The 26,373-nt window shown below is 41.3% G+C and overlaps 1 protein-coding gene across 2 annotated transcripts in view; it reads right to left on the minus strand.

Annotated features, from left to right (window-relative positions):
- The window catches only part of TGFBR3 (transforming growth factor, beta receptor III), a 143,788-nt gene extending 118,432 nt beyond the window's left edge, over positions 1–25,356 (minus strand). For both annotated transcript variants that reach the window (XM_006898961.1, XM_006898962.1), the window contains exon 1: positions 25,114–25,356. In XM_006898961.1, coding sequence (XP_006899023.1) covers positions 25,114–25,356 — 243 coding nt within the window. The remainder of the gene's footprint in view (positions 1–25,113) is intronic.
- Positions 25,357–26,373: the final 1,017 nt, after the last annotated feature.

Here is a 26,373-nt window from a genome sequence, read left to right on the forward strand (position 1 = left end):
CTTCAAGATGGATCTAGAAATTACTTTTTTTACTATGAAGGCAACCCCATTTTTCCTTGTCTTTTCATCTCCAGAGTAATATATCATATGGTCATATGACTCAAAATGCCCCATGCCAGTCCATCTCATCTCTCCAACACCTAATATGTCAATATTTATGCGTTCCATTTCTTTCTTAACAATTTATAATTTTCCTACATTCATGGTTCTCACATTCCATGTTCCAATCACTAGGGTCTGCTTACAACTGTTCCTCTTCCTTTTTATTTCCTTACTTGAAAGTTATACCTAGGTTGCCCTAGAGACCGTCTTTCTCCCTCAGAGCCACCTGTGGAGAGGGCCTAGGCATTTAATAGTGGAACTGCTAAGGACTGTGCCACCAGAGCTTCCTTATGCATCACTGTTGTTGTTGTTGTATACAACAGAGTCAGAATTGACCCATAGTTGACCCTCTAGCAGGTTTTCAAAAGCAGTTAGTCACACAAGAGGAGACTGACCATCTTGCTCCTGAGGAATAGCTGGAGGATTCAAACTGCGTGCCTTCGGTATTGCAGCACAGCTTCTTTCACCAGGCCAACAGAGTCCCCTATGCATCATTAGAGGAATTTTTAGAAAATTCCATTCTATTTAGGAATCTATTCAAAATGCTAGATAATGTTGAGATTGGTATTCAATTACCAAAAAATTACTCAGAAGATAAGAAAATTAAACGTTAGTCCTCAACTCCAAGTCTCCCAGACTAGAATTTGTTCCCTTTTCAAAATCCCAACTCACAGGTATCAATGAACACATGCATCCTGAATATAATTTAATCATGAATGTCAATGGATCACACTATTGTAAGCTATGAACCTTGATCATTTATACAAGGAATAACTCACAGGGCCTGGGCCTGGTTATATTATTCTATACAAAATCCTAGAAAATGAGCCAAATCAAATCTTGCCTCTAAGTATTTCTAAGAGGGTGAGAACATGATCCAAATCACGCTTTGCCTCTATGTATTCCTCTATTTTATCATTCTTAATTTGGAAATGCTCTCTTTCTTTGATCCCCCACCTTTTCCAGCATGATGTCCTTTTCCACAGACTGGTCCTTCCTGACACCGTGCCCAAAGTATGGGATACAAAGTTTGCATTGTGTCAGACAGGGACAGGAGGACATCCCACCTCCACCCAACAAGGTAGATTGACAAAGTGGCTGTAACCATGAGCTCAGGCATATTAGAAATTGTGACATCCAGGTTAGGGTAAAATTCAGATCTGTTGTTCACAGTGTTGCTGAATCACAGACAAATCAATGGCACCTAACAACCACCACAACTAGGTGGAACTGGGTCACCTTCTTCTGCTCTCCAAATTGCTCCCTGTGGTGCCCTCTTTAATCTTGGGAAACCATAATATTTCCAGCAGATATTTGTGAAAAATGTTTGAAGCAAGTAGGCCACTTGAAAGTAATTTCAGAAATGAAATAGGATTATCTGATTTATAAAAAAAAAAAAAGTGAAATGTCTGATTTATTTGCCCTTGGGGGAGGTAATCAATTGCCATTGCCCAAGAAACATGGGAAATTAACTTTCATTATATATTACAAACACTAGAGCTTCCCAAGCCACCTACAGTTAAGATTACATCACTCAAAAAATTGAAAGTACTGATGAAATATTTCACTAATTTAGTTTTCCAAAAGGTTGAACTAAACTTCCTATAATAAACAAAAGTAACCATCTAGAGACAGATACATTACTTAGGATAGTTACAGCTGACAGGAAAGAATGGACTGGTATATGACCTCTCATCAATTCATAAATGCTGGCATCACACTAAATAATCTATGTACTTAATAAAAAGATGGACAAAGGTTTAGCTTAACCTGAAAAAGTAAATACAACAGAATAAAACAGATTTTTTTTCTTATTTCAGGAAGTGAAAATTATCTCAACTAATCTGAAAACTATCTGAACTAATTCTAACTTTTCAGACCGGTGTGGGCAGGTTTTAAAGATCTTCTTCCCATCCACCTGCCCCATCTTTTTAAAAAATCTTTAACTGTGGGTCGACGTTAAACTCTGTAATCTTTCATGTTTGGCAGAAGCAAAATAGCTGCCAAAATACTCAGAGCTAATCCTAAGGGTAAATAAAGATTTACAGTGGCTTTAAAAATAGGGAATGCTGACAAAATAATAATCTAAGATAATTTAACATATTTGGTTTTGCTAATTTCTCTTAGATTTTTTTATTAGAGGGGGCTGAAGACTAGCAAAATAATATTTATAATGAAATATAGAGCTTCCATAAATCAAAATAGCATTTAAATAAAGAGTATACGCAAACAACATGAATTATACTGTCAGATTTTTAAAACACCATTTTGATGGAATAGTCTTCCTTACTACAAGCATAGCAGATTTTGGATAAACAATAAACCATGAGGCTGAAATCAAGTTTCAATAGCCACACTGGAATACTGAATGATTGAGAGATCTTGGGTAATGTGCCTTACCTCCTGGTAAATACATATTTTCAGAAGAAATGAATGGGGGGGGGAGTATAAAGGTAAGATAAACCAACATATTGGCTGACTCTATAGCTTGAATGAAGAAATGCATTCATTTACATTTTTATAATATAGAAATCAGAGAAAGGCAGCTGTGGATTTAAAAAGTCATCAAAATGCTTCTTGGCTTCTACCTAAAGTGTTTCTCCTGGGCACTTTAGATACAAGTTCATTGCCAATAAAACAAAAATAATTAACTTTCAGTCTAACTCAAGATACCCCATAATTCAAGATCATGTCAGAATATATCTAAATGTTCACCTGATTCTGCCAGCTGGAGTTCTACAATGCTGAATTTCTGGACATGTGAATGATACATTGTTTTATTATTACATTTTCCAAGATTCTTTTCCAAATTCAACTCCACGGTCCTTTTCCCCCCTAAAGGGCACAAAACACTAACCTGTTTCCAAGCTATTTAGTAATATTTTTGGCACAGATAACTAGTATTTGTTTGTGCAGAACACAGCTATCGTTCGTAGTAACAGGACGCCCCAACCTGCCCCTCTTTCTAAGCTCCTGACTTAAAGATATAACAGCCTACCTATTCACCTTTAATTTTGACCAGATGGCTGTTTTACTGCAGCTCAAAGACTTACCTCTAATATGATTAAATCACCAAACACCAAGATCAATATTTATGCCCAAATTTAAGAAAAGCAAAGAAACTGTGGTCATTTAAAGGAAAGCAAAAGAAAAATGCACTATCTGCTGCATCTTTGCTATGCTTGGCAAATTCCCAAGGTTAGGGGTTTCAGAACTATATGGTATCATGTCCAACAAATTATGAGAGCTTAGTAACTTGTGACTGAAGAAATCTCTAACCTTTAGAAAAGCCCATCTTTTCCCCAGCCATCACAACATACCAACTGCATTTATAGGAGGTGGGTACTATGAGTCAAGCTTGGTCACTACCAATTTTTCTCTCCAGCTCTGGACTTTTGATAAAATATTTAACTTCTCTCAATTTCCAAAATGTGAAATGAAGTAAGAACGCTATTGCATGGGAAGGGGGTGTTGGGAAAATGGAGACAAATGCCAGCTTTCATAACTCTTCAAGAAAGACGCTTACCAGAGTGGTTTTGGTACCATCACCTCCTGCTAGGTGTCTGGGTTTTTAAACCAATGACAAACTGATGACAGCTGTTCACATAATCCTCAGATTACTCAGATTCCAAATAATGAATGGACAGAGTCCCTGCCATTTCCCAGTGTTCCCTTTACCTTTGAGATTTGGAGTTCTTAAAGACTATGCCTGCCTAAGGGATTTGCGGTTCATAAAGACTAGATGATGGAGTATGGGCAGCACAAATGCCATCCTCTTTGCCGTATCTGTTTCATCTTCAAATCTGGCTTGATCTTTACCCTCTCAGGTCTTACCTGTTCAGGTAATAGTTAATCTTTTCAAAGATCAGTTATTGTTTTCCAAATTTCACTATTGTTTTGGGAAGTTTTAAAGCCAACAAAGATTGACACTGAAAATACTAGTCATTCCACACCTAAACATGTAACCTGAGGAGACTGGATTTTCTGAACAGAAACTCTTATTACCTGTGCACCCTGCCTTTTCACACTGGAGTATATCTTCCAGTAACATGGATAGAGAAAATCTCAGTCCCATCTATTTCCAAGGAAACGGAAGTCACCAGATTGTGGCATAAAGGCAGAGTCTTAGCCCCAGTGTTTTGGAAGTTTTAAGATAACGCATTCATCTTTAGAGGTCTGCATAAATTGCCACTCCAATGATAAAAACTGTAACAATTCATTTGAACTGGCTTTGAAGACTTTCAGAAGTACAGCTCTCCTCAACAAAAACACTAGCAGGCAAGGCCAGGAGGCCCAAGCTTTCACGGGCAGCCAAGGTACTTACTGTCCTCGCCATCCTTCATACTTCTCAATTCAGATCCATTTTATTTACCAGTCTCCTCCCTAGTCTTGGAAAACTTTCCCTCCAATCCTAAGCCAAACCACATCCTTATTGTAAACCTCTCCAAATTCTCACCTCCAAAAAGCTTTGCCAGGATAGCACACCTGGCTCCAATTACTCCAGCAACAAGCCCCTCTAGCCCCAGTTCCACATCCTTCCAACATGCGTGATTACTTAGCACTTATGCATTTATCTCAGCCCAGCTGTGGCTGATTAAGTGATTTTGGTTGAGTGTCTATGTGGGTGTGTTGGGGGCAATAATAGGTTTCTATGTCTTTGTCAGCTGTTTACGGACTGTGTTGTTTCCGTCTGTACACAAGAACAGGGCGCCCTCGTCACTCCCACAATGCTCTGCTCTGAGGCACTGGCGGCTCCCTCGTCACACCCATAATGCTCCGCACCAGTGCGCAGTCGGTCCGTGAGCGCTGCTGCTGCTGCTGCTGCTGCTGCTGCTGGCGGTCCAGTGCCTGGTTCTAATTACGAGAAAAGGCCTTCGTTCAGCAAGTTGAAACGATTAGCTCCTCTGACGTTCCCATTTTTCAACAAATAGAAGAGAGAGGGGAAAGGAGAGATTCTTTGTATGTATTGTATCTTAATGGTGCAGTAGAGATGTTTTGAAATCATGACGTCGTTGCTAGGCAAGACAGTGAGATCCAAGGCATGAAACTCCAAAAGCATTTTTACCAAGTGTTTAAGAGACAGATTTACTCCCAGATCTGTAAATCCTACTTAATCCAGTCTAAAAAATTTAAAATCACATAATATGGCATCGGATACTTTAGTTTACACTTCAGCTATTTGGTGGTTCAGTACCTTTTGTATGTTGAGGGTTTCTTTAGAGATACTTTCTAGTTTAACAATTCCAGAAACATTTTCAACTTTAAATCCCAACTATTATTTTTACTATATGCAAAGTTCACTGCTCCTCATACCAGGTTTATATACAGGCCTATACAAGAGTACAGTGTAATACCTTTCAATAGAAAAGGGTGATAGTTGAACAATTTGATGTATATAGTCAAGAGGAGTACATTTATAGATTGCTGAAATATCAAATGTTCTGTTATATCTATGTTTACCACAATTTTTTTAAAAAATAAGTGTGCAAATGGATAGAGAAGCTGTGGTATATTCACACAATGGAATACTATGCTGCATTGAAAAACAAGGAACTCATGCAATATTATTCAAAATGGGTGACTCTGGAGGACATTATGCTGAGCGAAATATCTCAGTCACAAAAGGACAAATATTGCATGGTGCCACTGTTGTAAAATGGCACTTTTCCTAATTTTAAAGCCATGCAATATTCTTATTCTGATTAGACAATTACTTCTCTGTATAGACTTCACCTAAACACAAGTAAATCTTAAGAGATTCCCATTCTTTTCAATGTTAACTCTAATTTGTTATGGTCCATACAGTCAAATTCTTTTGCATAGTGAATAAAACACAAGCAAACCTCTCTATGGTATTTCTACTTTCAGTCAAGATCTATCTGATATCAATGATTATCTCTCATGACACACATTACACATTCTCAAACTTAACTGTCACTCAACAGTATCTAAAAAACCAAAATCATTTCCACTGAGCCTATTTTGACTTATCAGTTTTCTGAGGTTGTAAACCTTAATGGTAGTCAACTGCCTCATCAAGCTTCCACACGGTGTATGTTGGATTTGAACCATCAATCTTTTGGTTAGCAATCTAACACATAATCCCCAGAAATTGCTAAATAGGGACTTAACTTGATGTGTAAGCTTTATTCCTTAGAACCACAACCAAGTAATTACTTTTTAAAAATCTCATATCCATGTTTCAATATAGATATGTTTTTACACCATTAAAAAACTATCAGAAAAGATATACACCAATTAAACCTACTGCAGGGAAGCTCTGGTTGTTTATACCACAGGGAGTTGTACTGCTAGCTAGCCCAAAGTCTGCTCTCTTTGATAGGTTCAAACCAGCCACTACTACAAAAGAGAAAGCTGGACCCATCTCCTCCTATGCAATTTACAATCCCAGAAACACAATGGAGGGTTCAGCTGTGAATTGATTTCAACTCAACAGTAATGACCTATGAAACCTATTGCCACTGAGTTGACTATGACTCACAGTGATGCTACAGAACAAAGTAGAACTCTTCTGCACATGGTTTCCAAAACTCTAAGTCTTTACAGAAGCAGAGGCCTATATTTTCCTCCTATTGAGCAGTAGCTGGCAAACACCTGACATTTCATCAGGGCTTCTTATTTATCAAATTGTTGAGCTGATGCCCCATTAAAGCAGGCTCAATTCATAGCTAACTCACCATCAGCTTTTCAGGGCCTATAAATTGCACAGGAGGAGACTGTTCATCATTCTCCCATTCCATACATCAAACAGAAAAAGAATAATTAGCTCTGCAAAGGGTGAAGTGGAAAAGTCTGTGGGTTAAAGAGACAGAAACTTATTTTATCTGATTCAGACAAAGTAATGGAATTATGAGTAAGCTGTACATTTTGTTTTCTTTTTTTCAAATCAGGAGCTGTGGTGACAACCCAAAGGTTGAGCATGCCCAGCAGTTCGAATTCAGGAAGGGTGCCAAAGAAGGAAGAAGGGCAATCTCCTCTCATAGAAGTTGTTGTTGTTGATTGCTGCTGAAGAGGGCACACTCATAGCAAGCGACCCAATGAACAAAGACTTGAAGCCTTTCTAGAACTATCGTCGTTTCTCAAAGTTCATAGACTTTCCAGAGGCATGCTGTTTAGGCAGTAGATGCTACTCCTGCTTCTAAACCTGTCTTAAACTAGGAGCTCCACCAAACACTGTTCACCATGGGTAACCATTATGGCATTTGACACCTCAATGGCACAAGGTTCAGCATCACAGTAACCCCAGGTTACCTGACTACAGCATATTGACAGCCCAGCAACCCCAGGTTACCTCACTGTAGCATATTGACAGAAGAGTGCTGTACCACCTAGAAGAATGTTCCCCCAAAATATAATAACAAGTGACTTACATACAAAGGCCGTCCATGAGGTCTTGTTGACCCTAAATAAGAGGCTTAAATAAAAAATAACCAATATAATATGTATTATTATTATTTACAGCCTTAGAAACCTGATGGAGGGTGACTATAAGTCAGGACCAACCCAATGCAGGAAGCTGAATTTTTTATTTTTTTGAGGATTTTTACAAATATAAGGGCGGGAGCAAGTGCATGTGTGCATGCAAAAGCATGATTAGTTTAACCTATTTCACTAAATTATACATTTGAAAAACATTAAATTGTCAAATGTATTATTTAGGTATTGATGCTGGAGAAGAGTCTTGGGCATACTAAAGACCACCAAGAGAATAAACAGGTCTGTCTTAGAGAGGGTGAAACCAACTTTCTCCTCTGAGGTTTGGACTTTGAAGCTCTGTCTCACATACTTTGGGCATGTGGCCAGGAGGGACTAGTCCTTGGAAAGGGACATCATGCTTCGAAGGGTGGAGGGACAGCACAGGAGAAGACGACCCCGGATGAGATGGACTGATACAGTAACTGAGATAATGGTAGTAGGTGTGCTGGAATCACTGAGACTAGCTGAGCATAGGGCAGGCTGCAGAGCTATTGTACACAGGGTTGCTATGAGTTGCAAGCAACTCTATGGCACCTAATAACAACATATGCGCAGAACACAGTGACAGTTGCATAATATGATGGACACAATTGATTTTACTTACTTGTGCATGTAAAGATAGATAGTTGAAATGGAAAATGTTATGTTACATGGGTTGTTACCATAATGGGGGGAAAATGAGTATCAGATGGTGATAAAGTAAGACCTGTGTTCTGGAGTCAGTATGAGGGTAATGGCTATTTTTAAAGGAGGTGATCGATGCCCTCTCTGCAGAGGCAGTGGCTGAGCAGAGACCAGATGAAAGATATCCTGAGTGAATAATTGAGTGAAGTCCTCAAGAGCCCATGCAAAGCTGGCAGGCACAGGCATGTTCTGCACATTTGAGGTCAACAGGGCAGAAGTAGAGTAAGAAAAAATAAAACTGGTGGTGGAGCGAAAAAAAACTCAGGGCTCTGGTGGGACATGGGAAGAAAGAATTTGATCTTAAAATAATGAGAAATTGAGCTAATGAATTCACAAATGGACTTGAGTTTTTAAAGAATCATTCTACCTGCTGTATAAAAAATACATTTTACCCAGCCTTTATTGAGTGTCTATTAATAAAATTACTTCAATCATTTCCCTTTCTGCTTCCCCTAAACCTTTACCTTAGTTGCGTGCAGGGAAAAAGAATAGGACATTTGTTTCACCTGTTCACTTTCTGGTGGTCTCAAGCATAAGCAGCAAGAGAGACATCCAAAACCAAACCAAAGCCAAACCCACTTCCCTGAGTCTCTTGAGATGGAAAATCCTTACAGAAAGAAACCATCCATCTTTTTCCTATGTAGCAGCTGGTGGATTCCACTAGCAGCACAACACAGAACCAGCTGCACCACTAGGGCTCTTTGAAAGAGGCAAAGGGAACATCCAAAAAACACAAATTAGTAAATTTACCAAAAGTGAGCTGCCTGATCCCTCAGGGAGGAGAATCAAGTGGTACCTACAGACTAATATGTCATGCTTCCCAAACTGAGCTTCTCCTGGGGGATTAAATGCAAAATCCCCAGCCCACATCTCGCCTGGAAATGTGCAAGTGAGCTCATTACTCAGAGCCAAGATAAAGGATAAATCTTTATGAGTACCGTAAGTATGAGTCATAAAAAATAGGAAACACATGGAGGACGTATGTGCAGCAATAGTACCAAGCCAGTGAAAATCTTCAGGAAATGTATAGAAGAAAGCATAGCAAAACACAACTGAAATTTGCTATTTAAAAAGGCCCGTGGCAAGTCAGAAGTCCACGTAACTTTGGTTTCTAACAAACGGGTCGCTTCTCTACCTGCAAATAGGCGGGGTTTTGTTTTATTATTTCTTAAATGTAAATCACATAAGTGAATCTAGAAAAAGAATCTTGGAATAGACTTTGAAAACTTTTATGATTTGGGAAATGTGAACAGCTTCCAAGTAAAACACTGGGATTTAGATCTTAACAGCATTAAAACTGAACAAGAAAGAAAGATCCTTTCATAATAATACATATTCACAATGGCAATATTACCATTTCATTTAGGTTCTCACTATCTTAACAACCAGTGGTGATAAAGGAGAGAGGGGGGAAGAGTGGAATCTTCAAACTTTATAAAAGCAGGAAACAAAAACAAACAGCAACACGTGCATGAACACCAACACCACACAATGAGCAATGAATGGTTAGCGTTAAAGCCCTCTAAGGGATGCAGGGCTGAGCACAAAGAATTGAGAGGAAGGATGAAGAGAGGAATAGCAGAATAGAGACAGTTTCCCTCAATCAGCTACTGCAGATGAAAATACAGTTAGGAAGAACTTTGAAACAGCAAGGAAGGGTTGTTGTTAGTTGTCATCAAGTTGATTCTGATTCATGGCAACTCTGTGTACAGAGAACTGTTTTAGAGAATTTTGAAGGTTGTGATCTTTCAAAAGTAGAGTACCACATCTTGTCTTCTGAGCTTCCAACCCTTTCAGTTAGTGATTGAGCACTTAACTATTTGCACCAATCATTCTAATACATCCTCTGGAGCCAAATGAATAGAAGCAAAATGTCCCAGAATGCCTTGTCACTGGAAACTGAGTTCTTCAGTGACCCATGATTTTGGAATACCTCCAACTCTGAAAGACAACACAGCAAACAAAGGAGACATCCTAACCATTTGGCCTTCTTCACCTTCTGAAATTGCCAGTTCCCTCTGAAAATCTATCTGTTCAAGGTTGCTACTGTAAATCCAGAAGGAATCAAATGTGCACAGAGTCAATAAACAAAATGCAATTTTAATTTGCCTGACATGATGTTTGGGCTATAAGTAAGGCTACTGCAATGGCCTTAGACCCTAAAGCTGGCTCTGTCCCTGGCCTCACACACCTGGTAGCACTGAATCTAGTCTAACTTCACTCAAATCCTATCTGCTATCTGCCCCTTCTCCTAAGGGATAGAAGAATTTCACATCAAGACAGGTTGGGGGGAGTGTCATAAACATAAGGGACAGAAGAATTTCACATCAAGACAGGTTGGGGGGAGTGTCATAAATATAAAGTACGATGACAGGGGAAGTGATGGCAAAGCGGCAGAATTCCTGCCTTCCATGCAAGAGACCCAGATTTCATTCCTGTCCAATTTCCCTAATGCATAGCTACCATCTGTCTCCCACTGGAGACTTGTATGTTGCCAAGGTTCTGAACAGGTTTTAGTGCACCTTCCAGATTAAAATAGACTAGGAAAAAAGGCCTGAAAGTCTGCTTCTGAAAATCAGCCAATGAAAACTCCATGGATCACAAAGGTTTGATCCCTTCAGGTCACCGTCAGTCAGGAACTGAACTGACAAGAGATAATAGCAAAACTGTACTGTATCTTGGACCAAAACTCAGAATTTTCTACCTCTGATAGCAAAGAACCACATTAAGGAGTTGAAGATATATATCTGTTTAAACATCTAATTCAAGAATGTACTAAAAAGTAAATCCTAAAAAAAAAAAAAGTAAATCCTACTGGAATATTAGAAAATAGTGACAAACTTGTAGTCAATTAAGAACAATAACAACAAAAGATCATCTCAGAGGCTGTTTTAAAAATAAAGGGGCTGTTTAGTTTCTGGATGGTGATGCTTTAGCATTACAGACATGGTCAAGGTTCTCTGAAAAAGGCTATTTCAATGACTAAAACCCAACTGAGGTGCCCCAGGAGGCTGACGAAAGAAAACAGAGAGCACAGAGCTGCAATGAGAGCCAAAGTGGCAGGTCTTTCAAACACAGATTCAGGTTCCTGTGTCTTTAAGACAAGCCCTTCATAAATGGATTGCTTCTGCTGGACACCATGCTCTAAATAAACAGACTCTTCTGGCCGGCACACAACTTCCTGTAGGGTTCTGGTGGGTAAAGCTTGGAAAGGCTGCCAAATCCAATGACCAGCAACTTTTGAGCTGACTTAGAAAACAAGCTACAAAGATTTGAGTCCAGAGTAAACAAAGGAAAAAGCCACATTAAACAGGGAACAAATTACTATACAGACAGGAATACTTTCAATGCTCAGAGGAACAAAAAAAAGATATATATAGATATATATGAAGTCAAGTTATTAGGTATTTAATAATACAGGATAGAGTAAAAACACCCTCTTTCAATTGGGGGACTGAAGGTTAATTAATTCCAGCAATATTAAGAACTGGCTGGGAGTCATCCCGACATCATGGGGACAGCTCATACTCAATGGCCCGACTTCAAACCCAGCTCAGATCAAATGGCCTACCCAAGGGAACAGCATAAAGTCAAAAACCATTTGTACCGGTTTTTTTCCTTCAGCTGAAGGAAAGAAGTAACTAGTTTACTAGCAAATGACTGAAATCCCTGAGAGTGAAAAAGCATCTACCATTCAGGAACTGGCTGGGAAAAGACTGAAACAAGATCTGCAGAGTTTAGAGGACGTTGGAATAGCATGAGATTTCATTAGGAGAAAAAAAAGAAATCAAAGCAGTGCTACCAAACGGAGGACACCTGCTCCACTGCAGCGTGCTTCAAGGGATCCAGGGAGCAAACACCAACCCTGCTGAAAGACCACAAAGCAAATAAAAATCCTCTGCACAAAAGGAGAGCTGTTTAAGACAACTTACAGAAAGACTGTCAAATAGCACCCTAAGCATCAGGCATCCTAAGCAATTAATAAGGACTATAGAAGAACTGATGTCTTTGAGCTGTGGAGCTGGAGAAGTTTACTGAATATCTGATGGACTGCCAAAAGAACAGACAGATAAGTCTTAGGAAAAGTTCAGCCACAGTGCTCCTTGGAGGCAAGGATGGTGAAGCTTCATGTCACATATTTTGGGCATGTTACTAGGTGAGGCTATTTCTTGGGAAAGGACATCATGCTTAGAAAGGTGGAGGATCAACAAAAGAGAAGAAGACAGATTGACACAGTGACCACAGCAATAAGGTCAAGTGTGTCAGAGATTGTGAAGACAGCACAGGATAGGACAGGGCTCAGATCTGTTATTCACAAGGTCTTTATGAGTTGTGCTCAACTCGACGGCACCTCACAGCAACAAAGCAGCAACATAAGAACGCTGGATGAATACTCTCAGAAAAGTCCAAGACCTGGTTCTTGCCCTTAAGAAGTCTACTCTTCAGTTGTGTGTGCAAAATTGAAACACGTGATATAACAGCAAATAACACAAGGAAACATATATGATGGGTACTCTGGGAAGGCATCAACTACGGTACGGAGATTGGGAGAAGAGCAAAAGATAAGCCATGTTATAGAAGACTCCTGTGACAAGAATCACTGTTCCTGGGTTCCAATCTAGCTCTTGTTTTGGAGTGAACATGTCACCCCTTCATCGTCTGGCCTGTCACTTCTATCAGGTGTATAGGCACCTTTTCAGCCCCAGTACCCCAAGAATGGGCCACCAGGGTATCATCGGTGGTGACTCCTCAGAGCTGAGCCTGAAAGAGAAGTTAGGCAGCAGGGAAAAAACCAAACAAAAAAACGGGGTAAAGGCTGGACACACACAGTGGTCACCTCTTCAAACAGTGGCAAATGACAGGAAAAGAAAATGTTGGAGGAAAGAAAATCATAATAATTAAACATGGACCTAATTTACCCAGAAGACACTTGAAAAATGCAGTGGATGGAATCATTGCAGGTTACAAAATAAACACTGTGGAAGAACTTAAGTATTTAAATCAGAGATTCTTATTAGCAGTAAATTTCCTTTCATTCTGACACAAAATGTCAAGATATTAGATAAGCAATGGAAACAAGAGCACTCACACACTGGATAGCTACCTCTCTATACACACACACTAGATAGCTGTCCTCTCCATGCACACACACACACACTGGGCACTTGTCCAATCAGCACATCTGGGTCTCAGATTTGTGGCTGTGCTCCTTACTTTTCATTCTATTGCTGCTCTGCTTCTATTTATTTATTTTAATTTTTTTTTAAGTTCTAAGTGCAAAAAGTCACATTTGAAAATAGGGAGATTGCTCTTGTAGAAATATTTTCTAACAACATTTTCAGGAAATTATACAACTTTTTTCATTTAAAAAAAGGAAGTTACCATGGTAACAAAAGTCCAAGTCAGGGTTTGTAGCTTAACCTCCATAAAGGGGGCGGGGCGGGGTGTGGAAATTATAGTGGTTGGAAAATGCTGCTGCTGGACAAATTTTAAAAGGGGCTAGGGCAGATTCTCGTCCAGCTTTGGGAAGAAGTAATAAGAGAAGCTTTTTCAACCTGTCAGCTTCAAGCCAGCATAAAGCATAACCCCATATTACCTCATGCTGAATGGCAGCATCCAGCCAGGCTCAACACCTCTTGAAGGGCATAAGTGCTATGCTTTCTTAGGGCAATTTCACAGCATCTGGACATTAAAGTGATAAATGACAGAGTTTAAACAATGTGGCCAAACCATATCTTAGTATGGGTTTACTAATTTCCTAACTTGTGACCCAATCCACTTGGTAAACCCTGATTGTTGATACAATCTCTCTGATTTCAACTTTCACCTTTTCCAAAAGCCCACAGCTGCCTTTAGGGGGCCTTCCTATATGACCATGACCTATAGCTTCAGTGTGTCAGAAGAAGCCATCCTTGATTAGCATCAGCATGGCCAGCTCCAATTGGCCTGTACTGTCTGTTGCAACAGTCAGCTGCTTTGTTGCCTTTTTGTTCTGGACCCTGTTCCTCTGTCCAGTCCAGCCTGGACCTCCACAAGGCCCCCCAGGGTGTTATCACTGCAATTGTGTTGAGTATCTTTAAGTGAATGAGCAACTGTTTTTAAGTTATTTGTGCTTCCAATCTGCTGCCTCTGAAAACCTGAGGAAAGTTCAGCTATGTTGTCAGTTCTACCTGGATGGTACTCAGCAACAACAATCCACTTAAGTCACCAATTCCTGTGTGATGGATGGATTCAGCTGCTGTTGAATTTTGTGGAATAATTCTTACAGCAACATTCAAATGAACAGGAGACCCTTTAAGAAATGTGACCCTAGCCATCAATGTAACTTTCTGGTAGACTGGAAGTACACCTGGAATAAAATGTCCATTTCAGAGGCGGTCTCTTCTATCAGGGTGGGGTAACTGATTTCCAGGACAACTTCCCTTTAAACAAACACTGCGATGCTTATTATAGGTGGAAGGTAGTTGCTTAGAAACGGAATTTACCAATATACAGTGTTTGTATGTGAGGGGTTTACTTTGACACTTGCTTAGTACATACTGCATCTAAAAATCTCAGACATAAATAGCCCTGAGTTTATTTTCTTTCTCTTCACCTCCCCCTTCCCTCTAATATATGCACAGGACTAACATTGCGAAGTTATTCACGTTAACAGCAAAGGGAAAAAATGCCCCCAGATAGAGAAGGAATGTAGCTATTTTGCTAGTGTTCATTTGAGGTTTCTTTGCATTCAAATATGTACTCTCCAAAGAGGCAGCCTTGCAATTTTGTATCAATACACTTCGTCATAACAATTCCTCCAGGCACTGTCCTGCCTTTATTTTCATAACTGAAGCAAAAATAAATCTAGTGACTAATATTATGGATTGGTTCAGTGACTGGGATAATGAAGGTAGGTACGTCAGAGACAATAAGGTTGGCACAGGATAGAGTAGGTTTGAGGGCTATTGTATATAGGCTTGCTATGAGTCAAAAGTGACTCGGCAGCACATACCAACAACAACAATATTGTGGAATGTTGAGAGGTAGAACGCAGCACCTATATCTAGATTACAGATACATAAAAAGGTTTGGGGTATCATCAAAAGGTAAAATTTTTAATTCCTCCCAATGTAAAGGGACAAAAAGGTCAAACAGATCACAAAGTTCATACACTGAGGTTCTTGCATTTTGTTCACAGTAGAGACAGTCCCTTAATGTGCTAGTTCTCTCTTACCACAGAGCTCAAACAAGTGTGCTTACAAGAACCAGGCAATCCCAAGCAGAGGGAAGGTAGGCTACCTTTCCAAAGGCAGCTGGAAGTCAGAAAAAAGTGATTAAACCAGGCTAAATCACAAAAGATTGCTTAGTTAGGGGCATTTTATGCAAGGATTATAAGCCACATAAGTGTGCCATGGCTCTGGAGTGCAACTCTGCATCTAAGAATTACATTTGATGGCAGGAGTCCTGGTGGTGGGGCAGTGGAGTAAGAACTGAGATGTTAACTGAAAAGTCAGTGGTTCAAATCCTCCAGTTGCTCTGCTGGAGAAAGACGCGGTGTACTGCTTCTGCAAAGATGTCCAACATCAGACACCTCATGGGGAGCATTCTACTCTTGTCCTAGGAAGTTGGAATTTACTCACTGGCAACAGGTTTGGTTTTGGTTCTCTAAAATTTGGCGTGGTTATCCAAAACCAAAGCCACAAGGCAGGGAGTGAGACTGGAAAGAGATATCATGACTTTTAGAACAAATTCTAAACTTTCTCTGGGAGATCTGATGTTTATCTCAAAGGTCCTGGTTGCTGGTTTTGCAAGACAGAACAAAATAAAAGCTGAAAGTAGAAGGGGGCAGTCTGAATAGAAAAAGCCCAGGCAGCGGATCTCAACAGACACAGTTCAGCCCCTGGCCCCACATCTCACTGGCTGGTTGTATAACCTCCCGAAGCCCAGATTTCCTTCCCCTGCTGTACAGCCAAGGAACTACCAAGACTCCCTTCCAAGCCAAAGTGAAGATGCTGGCAGCTGGCTGGTTGGCAGGAGGCACTTAAAGAACCCCCACTGTTGTGTTGATTGTTGTGTTATCTACAGGGTGAGCAAGCTATTTAAGAGGCAAACAAAATGGTTTAACATTTTAGATGTGTTACTTACTTGTCTTTCTTCAGAGTCTGTTTTTTCCCTGTCTTTAACAGAATCAAGAAAGGGATGACTTTATGTCATGGTCCTCAGAAAAGCTGCAAAGTAAGAGTGACCTGGAGCCACATGTGTGATTTGCCACACTTCCATTCGGCCCTGCCTGCCAAAAAGCGGAAAGTCAAATTTCAAATTCACACCAGCAGCATCAACCCTGACAGCTGAAAACCACTGTTCTTTTTGGTCCTCACGGAAACAGACTCTGGTCTGGTTCAACCTATACTGTTCGCTTGTCATTTGTTATAAGGCCATCCCAAATGCACTTTTGCAATGCAATCAAGCATTCAATAAGCAAATTTATTTAAGTATGGAGGGTTGAGGGGCTTTCTCCTCACTTAACTACAAGTCCTCTGGCCATTCACTGGCAGGCTACTTTTAAGATCAAAATAAATACATAAAATCAAATGCTCCCTTTTTTCCATATGCATTTCTAATGCCTTAAAGGGAGTTCTGGTGGTGAATAGTAAGGAGTTCTACGGCCAACCCAAAAGCATGTGGTTTGAATCTACCCACTGCTCCACTGGAGAAAGACAATCTCTTCCTGTACAGTTTACTCCTCTGAACACCCTCTGAAGGGCTGGTTAGCTATGAGTCAGATCCAACTTGACAGTACACAACAACAACAATGGCTGAAGGCCTTACCCAACTGACTCTTCTCATCACAAGTAAGCAACTGGGTAAATCAAAAGTAGAAAACACCCACCACCACTCAAAAGTCACTCCCAGGAAAAAATCTGATGATAAGAAACAAAGGTGTTGCTCTCCCAACAATGATACTATAAAGGAACCTGTGATGGACTGTAGTGCATCTCAAGGTAACAAGCCATGCAACAGAACTGGAGATGAACCTATTTTACTTCTAAATCAAAAGGCACTTTTGTTGTTGTCTGTTACCCTCAAGTCAAGAAGCCCTAGTGGCTCAGTGGTTAAAGCACAGAGAGGCCAACCCAAAGGTCAGCATTGTGAATCCACCAGTTGCTCTGCAGAGGACAAACACAAGGCGGTGCACATCTGCGAAGATTTACAGTCTCGGCAACGCTGTGGACACTTCTACAGGATCACGCTCTCTCCCTGCCGTGACCTGGAATTGACTCACAGCTGACCCTCCAGCAGACTTTTCGAGGTTGTAAACTGTACACGTGGAAACTCCTCATCTTCCTTCCAAGGAGCCACAAGTGGATTCCAAGCACCAGAGAGGCACCACTTCTGGGTTAGCAGCCCAACTCCCCACATGGCATGCCACCAGAGCTCCTCCGGTCACCAGACATCAGAAACCGCAATGAGTTTGTTTGGACCCCGAGCAATTGGGACTCACAGCGAACCCATGTTTGCAGAGCAGAAATGCACCCTGAAAGGTTTCCAAGACTGTGGCCTTTCAGAAGCATATCACCAGAACTATCTTGTGGGGCATCATCTCAGAGCGGGTTCCAATCATCAACCTTCAGTCATCAAGCATTTCCCTGCACTACCCACAGATTCCATAAAAGAGCAGGGGCCAAACCCCAAAAGCCCACGGAGCTATGGAGTTGAATCTGACTCATAGTGACCTCATAGGACAGACGAGAACAGGTCCTGGGAGCTGATTCTTGCAACGAATGAGAAAGGTCTCACTCCCAAAGGCAAATCTGATCTTTCAGGGCTGCTTGTCCTCCTCTCTCTTCCCCTGTCACCAGAGAGGCTTTTTCTAGGTTCCTGTTCATTTCTAAGGCAGTTGTTTCTATAATCAGTGATTACAACTGAGAGATGGGGCTAAGATGAAAAATACAACCACTGGGCTCGGCTTTCCTGATGAGAACCCAGGAGCGAGGCCAGTGCTGTGGTAGAGGGGGCACTACATACAGCATTGTAAAAAGAATGTTTCTGAAATAAATCCTCTCCTGGCCTAGAAAACTGTTTATCTAACTTAACAAGAACTGTCTCCCAAATCTTGTCAACCTGCTACAGCTATTACTTCCAGGTGTGCACTCTCACACTTCCTCAGCACAGGAAAAGAAGACAGCCCTCCTGCCCAGAGAACCCCAGGCATGTGGGTGGTAGGAATATATTAATATGTTGTTGTTGTTGTTGTTGTTGTTATTGCTGGGTATTGTCATTTGTGACTCAAAGCAACCCTAAGTACAACAGCTCTGAAGTCCTATGCTGAGCCAGTCTCACCAGCTCTGACACTTACCCCACTGTTAGAAAAGGAATTATTTACCATAGATTGTAATGTTGACCCTGTACCAATAACCAGCATAAGGAAAACAGTGCAGGTTTAGTAACTCCCTCACATTTAGAGATGATAGAATGAAAAATACCTACCCCAAAATGTCTACAGTGGGTATTAAAGTCAAAGTCAATCATAGCTGGGAGCCAGCGGGCAATCCTTTTGCTCATTTGTAAACTTCTATCATTTCACTTCAGAAACAATTTCCCTTTAATAAAGTTTGCAGAGACATGTACAAAGGCTGCCTCTAGTCCTCTTAGTATGAAGCATATCAGCTGTGATTTGTAGCACAGACCACAAAATAACATATCTATAAAAATCGAGCTATCCACTGAGAATTACAAAAAAAAGTTGGGCGAGTTTACATTGGAGGAGGAAGCAATCTTGATATTGGGGGGAGAAGGGGACATAGAAATGACTCGAGCCAAGGTAAACTTTATGGGCTGATTAGAATGTTGGCAGGTCAAATGATTTTTTTTAAAAAAACAACTTTATTGACATTTAATTCACATATCATAAAATTCACCCTTTTAAATTAATTAAGTGTAAAATTCAATGGTTTTTAGTATATCCTGAGGGTTGTACAATCATTCCCATAACTTAATTGTGGAATATTTTCCATGTCCCCACAACAATACTCTGTACTCATTAGCAGTCAACACCAACTCCTCCCTCCCTTCGCTCCAACTATAAGCCCCTACTAATACACTTTCTAGCTCCATAAATTTGCCTATTTTGGTTATTTCAAACCAACTAATTATTCAATGCATGGTTTTTTGCTACATGGTGCCCAACTACCACCAACTGCTTTCAAAGGGGTTGCTGTAGGAGATCCTGGCTAGAGTGGGAGAAACATGACACAAAACAAAAAAGCATAAAAAGGGGAGGTGGAAAAATTTTTAAAAGGCCGGGCTTACTGGTGTAAGAGAGACCAGGGGATGCCTAAACTATGACGCCTAGTCACTCTTCACACCTGGAACTCACCTCTGTGGCTCAGCTTTCGGCCAAATAAGAGACAAGTCTACATGGTGATCTAGGGAGGCATTCAGAGAGGAACCAAACAAGGTCACAAGAGCAACATTTGCTCAAAATTAAAGTTGTGAAGAGATGAAGTAGTAGGATACAAGGATTACTGGGAATCCTTATTATAAGCAGGAAGTGGGTGGGGAATGTACTATTATACTGTAAAATTCACTGTCTTTAAGTTGGAATCAACTCACAGCTGATCTACCCTCCAGCAGGTTCTCAGACTGGAAATCACAGAAGAGGAGACTGCTCACCTTTCTCCAGCACAGCAGCCAGTAGATTCAAACACCCTACCTGAAGACTGACAATGGCGCTTCTCACCTTTAATGTTATTAAGCAAAACGTGTTTGAATGGTTGAATAAAAAACCAATTTGTCTTGTACACTTTGACTTAAATCCCAATAAAACAGTAAGAGTAATATGGGGGTAGGGGGATAGATGCAGGCTTTTGTAATTGGGTTCTAGCACTTAGCATAATGTTTTCCAGGCTTATCAATGTTGCAATATACGTTGTTGTTATGTGCCATCCAGTCACTTGCCACTCATAGCGACCCTATGTACAACAGCCCTAAACTTTGCTCTGTCCTGTGCCAATTGCACAATCTCTGATACACCCATCCTGATTATCCCAATCACTGAATCAATCCACCTCATAGAGGGCCTTCCCCTTCTGCACTGTCCCTCCACCCTACCAAGCATGATGTCCCTCTCCAAGGACCTGCCCCTCCTCACAACATGTCCAAAGTATGTTAGACGGAGCCTCAGAATCCTTGCCTCCAAGGAGCTACCCGGTTTGACCCTTTCCAGGATGAATCTGTTTGTTTTCCTAGCAGTCCATGGTACCCTCAATACTCTTCTCCAGCACCACAGCTCAAAGGCATCAATTCTCCTTCTATCCTCCTTAGTCATTGTCCAACTCTCTGATGCATAACAAGTGATTGCAAAGACCATAGCCTGTATCAGACACACTTTAGTCTCCAGACACCACTGCTCTTAAGTACTGTGGAGAGGTCCCTAACAGCAGACTTTCCCATGGCAATATGTCTTTTAATGTCCTGGCTACTGGTGCCAAGAGTGTTGACTGTGGAGTCAAGAAAACTAAAGCTGTGAACAATCTCAATCTCTTCACCATCCATCCTGATGCTGCCAATTGGTCCAGTGGTGAGAATCTTTGTCTTCTTGACATTGAGCCTCAATCCATATTGATGGCTGCAGTCCTTGACCTTCTGCAGCAAGCACTTCAGTTCCTCCTCAGTTTCAACAAGCAGGGTTGTGTCATCTGCATAACACAGACTGTTGATAGATCTTCCACCAATCTTGTCCCCACATATTTCAGAACTTAATTCTTTTTATTGCTAAATAAAACTGTATCATTAAAATCCACTGCCACAGAGTCACTTCCAACCCAGAGTGATGCTGTAGTAAAAAACAAGCAGCCTCTCCATGAGGTTTCCAATGCTGTTAATATTTATGTAGACAGACTACTTCATCTTACTCCTACAGGGTGCTGGTGGGTTTGAACTTCCAACCTCCGGGTTAGCAGCTACATCTTTTAACCACAGTTCCACCAGCCCTCCATAGCCTTTAAGTTGGTTCTGATTCATAGAGTTCCTATAGGATTGAGTAGAATTGCCCCAGAGGTTTCTGAGGCTGTGAATTTTCACATAAGCAGCTTGCTTTATCTTTTAATCAGTGGAGTGGTGAGTGAATCTGAAATACAATCCTTTTTTTATTATTTTTTTATTAGCAAACCAACACTTAACTTGCTATGAATGCCATCAGAGTTTTTATTGTATGGATATGCCATATTTTATTCATCCATTCAACAGCTGATGGACATTCAAGTTGCTTAAATTTGGGGCAATTATAAATAAGGCTAATTTAAATATTCATGTACAAGTTTTTGTACGGATGCAGGTTTTCTTTTCTCCTGGTTATATACCCAGGAGTGGAATGGCTAGATTATATGGTCTGAATATCTTTTAAAGACTAGCCACAGTATTATAGCTTCACTGGCACACACAAAGGAGGTGAGAGATAGTTAACACTTCCCCATCTCAGAGTATCACCCAAAAACTCTTTCTCTCTCTCTTTGTAATGACCTTGCTGCTGTGGTGTCATCCTCTGCCCACCTTCTTTGAACGTGCAAATGACTGTGAAGTCTATTATTAAAAGTCAAACCAAGACTAGATTAGCACAACTTGTCTAATCAATTCATTGGACTGTCATGACTTGGTGTTGGAAGCTATGCCACCAATATTTCAATTACCACAGGGTCATCCATAGTATCTTGGGGGAAACCAGACAGGCTGCTGCGCCTTAGAAACAAGGATAATGACATGTCATCTCACTTTGGGCATGTCATCAAGAGAAGCCAGTCCCTGAAGAAGGACATCAGGCTTGGTACAGGATCAACATACAAAGAAGACAACCCTGAATGAGCTGATTGGCACTGTGGCTACAAGAATGGGCTCAAACATAGCAAGGATTGTGGGCATGGTGCGGGGCCAGGCGTCAGCATTTCATTCTGTTGCATATGGAGCTGCTATGAGTTGAAACCAAGATGATAGCACCTAACACAAGGCCAGATGGGATTTCCAAAGATCACAAGCCAAGCAATTTTGTCTGAAGCAGAACTGAACCATAACCATCTAATTTTTAAAGACTCTCAGAGAAGGAAATAATGCAAATCTTCCTGCTCAGATTCTAAGAAATATCTTCATAACATCAACCCAATCATTATCTATTTATCCAAATATATATACATTTTTAAAAAAACACAACACTGAAACTTAAAAGCAACTCATAGTCGACCCTCCAGCAGCAGGATTTTAGGAAACTCTTAATCACATGGAGAGACTGTTTATCTTTCTCCCACGGAACCACTGGTGCATTTGGACCACCAGAAGAAGCACAAGCTTTGGGTGGCAGCACAACCCCTTAAGGACTAGGACACCAAAGCTCCTTATCTAAATATATTTAACTAAGAATAATGTCTTTTTTGAAGTTCCATCTCACATCTTTGGGCACCAGGCCTGGAGGGACTAGTCCTTGGGAAGGGACATCAAACTCAGAAGGGTGGATGGAGACTGCAGGAGCGGAAGACCCCAAGATGAGATGGCTTGATACAATAACTGTGGCAATGGGGGTTGGTTTGTTGGACTTAGTGAGACTGGCTCAGGACAGGGCAGGTTTCAGAGCTGCTGTACAGAGGGTCACTATGGGTCACAGGTGACTCAACAGCGCATAACAACAACAGGAATAATGTCCAGGTAATAAAAATATTTTAGACACTAAATTGTACATGTAGAAATTACTGGACCGGTATGTGTCTTAGTAACAACAACCAAAAAAAAAAAAAAAGAAATTCTTTTAAAATGTTTTAGAGGCCGCCACCTTTCTTTTGCTCCTCACTGAACATACTCCAACCTCCGATGTCAGTTACTCTTACGAATCCTCAGTCCGTCGTGTCCTAAAGTGAACTGCCTTTTGATCTAACACAGTACACACCAGTAGGAGCGCACTGCTGTCATTCCTTGGGATATTTCTTTTGCTTTTCTTTTCAGTCGTTCTGTTTGAATCTATTTTCAGAGTCAACAAACATACCGCACAACTGAACTTCAAGAATGTTTCTGCTGTTGCTGCTTCTGTAACAGTTTGGACATTCTCCCCCTTCCCTGCCCCTCTGGGAGAAGCATATATAAAATGAGTCCTTAGTGCTGCTGAAGAACTGCTGGAGTCAGCAGTGCTGCGCTCTGCTCATAGGAAGTGCATTTCCTCCCCTACACCTCCACTCCCACCACAACCTCTCCCCCAGCAGTTAAGAATTAAAGATGCATTACTGGGATAAGGAAAAGTGACCTGAAGTATGTGTTGCAGCAACAATGGCAGGCAACCAAGAGTATTAACAATACTTTCCAATGCAGCTCCAAAGGTTAGGCCTGCTTTTGAAAAGTGCCAACTCTGCACTCTTTCTTGAGACTACAATTGGTGTATTTTTCCAATTCGACTCCTTGCCTCTACTATTCCTACTCTTCCCAAAAAAAAGGGAGACTTCAGGGGGGCATGTAAACAAATGGGTATGGAAATTAACTCTCTCGACCAGAAGAAAGCTCAAAGACAGATTTCACTCCACATTAATTTTTCCTATACTTCACTGCAGTCAGGGTTTATTGTGGTTTCTCCCTCCTTGGAGAGAGAATGCTTAAGTGATCACATTACAGACAACATAGAAAGCATAAAAGCAGAAAGTGGCACCACATGCACTGGGGTGTGGGGAAATACAGCTTTTTAAAGACAATCATTCACCTGCAAGACTGGTAACATTTTCACCACAAGACAGAGGAGGGCATTTGTCTATTAAGGTGATGACTTTGAACACATGCGTTAGCGCTACATCGAGTTTCCTAGTCTGTAAATTGAGGACAGGAGCAGAACTTCATAGGATCGATGTGAGCAATCCTTCAAAGAGTGTTGCTTAATCACAGCCATGGAGTTGGAAGTGACTCAAAGCAGACCCTCCACTAGGTTTCCAAGGCTGCAGACTGCACAGGAGATAGCCCATCTTTCTCCCACGGAGCTGCTTGTGGATTAAAACAGCAACCCTCAGGTTTGCGGTACAACTCCCTATGCCCTGCATCACACTAATAAATAGCAGGAAAGTTAATGCAAGGCATTTCTACTTCTTTGGCTTTAGAATTTGTTAGCTTTCTTGCCCACACATTGAAGTTTCACTCTGAGGTACATAAAAATCACTTCTTTGAATCAACCCAGCAGCTGCATGGGGAAAAAACTTGGTGATCTGCTACTGTGACAAGCACAGCCCAGAGAACCTGAGAGGGCAGGTCTACTCTGTCATACAGAACTGCTGTGGGTCAGAATTAGGGTTGTACAAGTAGCAAATGCCAAAAAACGAGGAGTTTTTATCAGCATCATCACCACCACCATCTCCGGGAAGCTGGCTGAATAGTGACAAGGAGCCACACACGTGATTTTCCCTGCAAGTACAAAATTCCCCCATCTTTATCCCAGAGTAATCCAACACCCCTCGCTTACCCTGCAGGAGCAACAGGTTCATGTAACAACACAAGGGAAAGAACAAGAAGGCACAGGAGGAGATAGGAGATGTAATCATGAGGAAAGTCATAAAAAAGTAAAATTCTTCAGAGCATGCTTTCTCACATGGGGGCAAAAGAAAGGGCAAGTCAAGAAATCTCTAGAGAAGCCCTGTAGCCCTGTCCAAACAGCAGTCAGTGATGGGGAATTCTTCTCTCTCCCTCCATGTACCTTGTTTCTTCTTCCCCATTTCTGCTTACAGGTGAGCATGCATCTTTGTTAAACCCCAGAATGAAAGAGAAGACCCCTTTGTTCACACAGCTGACTTTATAGACTCAGAGGGCAGTGGCTTGAAGGCTGACCCCTGTACGTACCTCTCTCTGGCGCTGGCCAGGCCCCTGGTCAGCAGCGCGGAGGTTCAGGATGTGCACCTCTCTCGGCAGCCCGGTGGTGCCCCTGCTGGCACAGCCAGACAGGACAGTGAAGCTCTCCATCAAGGCCTGCACGGGATGGGAGGCGTTCACGGGTGACACATCACACTGGGCCCCAGGCTCTGGGCCTGCAGAGAGAATCAGAAACAAAGAGAAATTCAGCCACAAAACGAAAACAAAAAACATAAATCCAAAACAAGGCAGCCCATGTTGTACAGAGTACAACCAAAACAGGTCCTAGGGTTTTCTTGGCCGCAGTCTTTACAGAAGCAGCTCACCAGGTCTTTCTTCTGTGGTGCCATTGGGTGAGTTTGAACTGCCAAACTTTAGGTGAGGAGGTGATCACAACCCATTTGCAATACCTAGGATCTGATTCTACCTCACAGAAGGCTTTTCTGAATAATCAGAACACTGTGAACACTAGAAAAGCCTTTCCAGGTAAGTTGTTTCTGTAAATAAAAAAGGGAGCTGGAAAACCCCAAATCCTCTGAACGTCCAAAAGAACAAACACACATCTTTAATAAAGTGCAAAGAGGGTGCTCCGTAGAGGCAAGGGCGGTGAGCTTCATCTCACATACCTGCGGCAGTTTTGAGGGGCCAGTCCCTGGAAAAAGATGGTATACTGGGAAAGGTGGAGGGTCAACAAAAAAGAGAAAGACCCTCAACGAAATGGACTGACACAGTGACTATAACATTGGGCTCAACCACACTGAAATGAGGAAGATGACACGGGATAGGAAGGGCTCCAATTGCAACTGTGTGTCCCACTCATCTTACAAAGCATTTCCTCTTTCTGGAAAACGTCTTAGCCATTAAGAGAAGACTGAGCTGCTTAACATGGCACACAAGGCCTTTCTTGGTCACTCAAAATTCAAATTCATTCCCACTGAGTAAGAATCCACTCATAGTTGACCCTCCAGTCAGTTTTTAGAGTCTATAAAATTACACAAGAGAAGACTGCCTATCTTCTTTTCACAGAGCAGCTAGTAGATTTGAACTGCCCACCTTTGGCCTGGCACTGCAACTCCTTACCCAGTATGCCACCATAACTACCTTCCTCCAGCCTCATTACCAATCATTCCAGCAACATCAACTTGTTCAAATTATTTCAAATATATAAAAATATTTCTCAACTCCATGTCTCAAAAGGCTATGGGGGAGAGAATAGTCTAAAAGTATTATATTTTAGGGCATTATTTTTAT

Source organism: Elephantulus edwardii, unplaced genomic scaffold (assembly GCF_000299155.1).
Source record: "Elephantulus edwardii isolate Elephantulus edwardi_28Jun2011 unplaced genomic scaffold, EleEdw1.0 scaffold00242, whole genome shotgun sequence".
Lineage (NCBI taxonomy): Eukaryota > Metazoa > Chordata > Mammalia > Macroscelidea > Macroscelididae > Elephantulus > Elephantulus edwardii.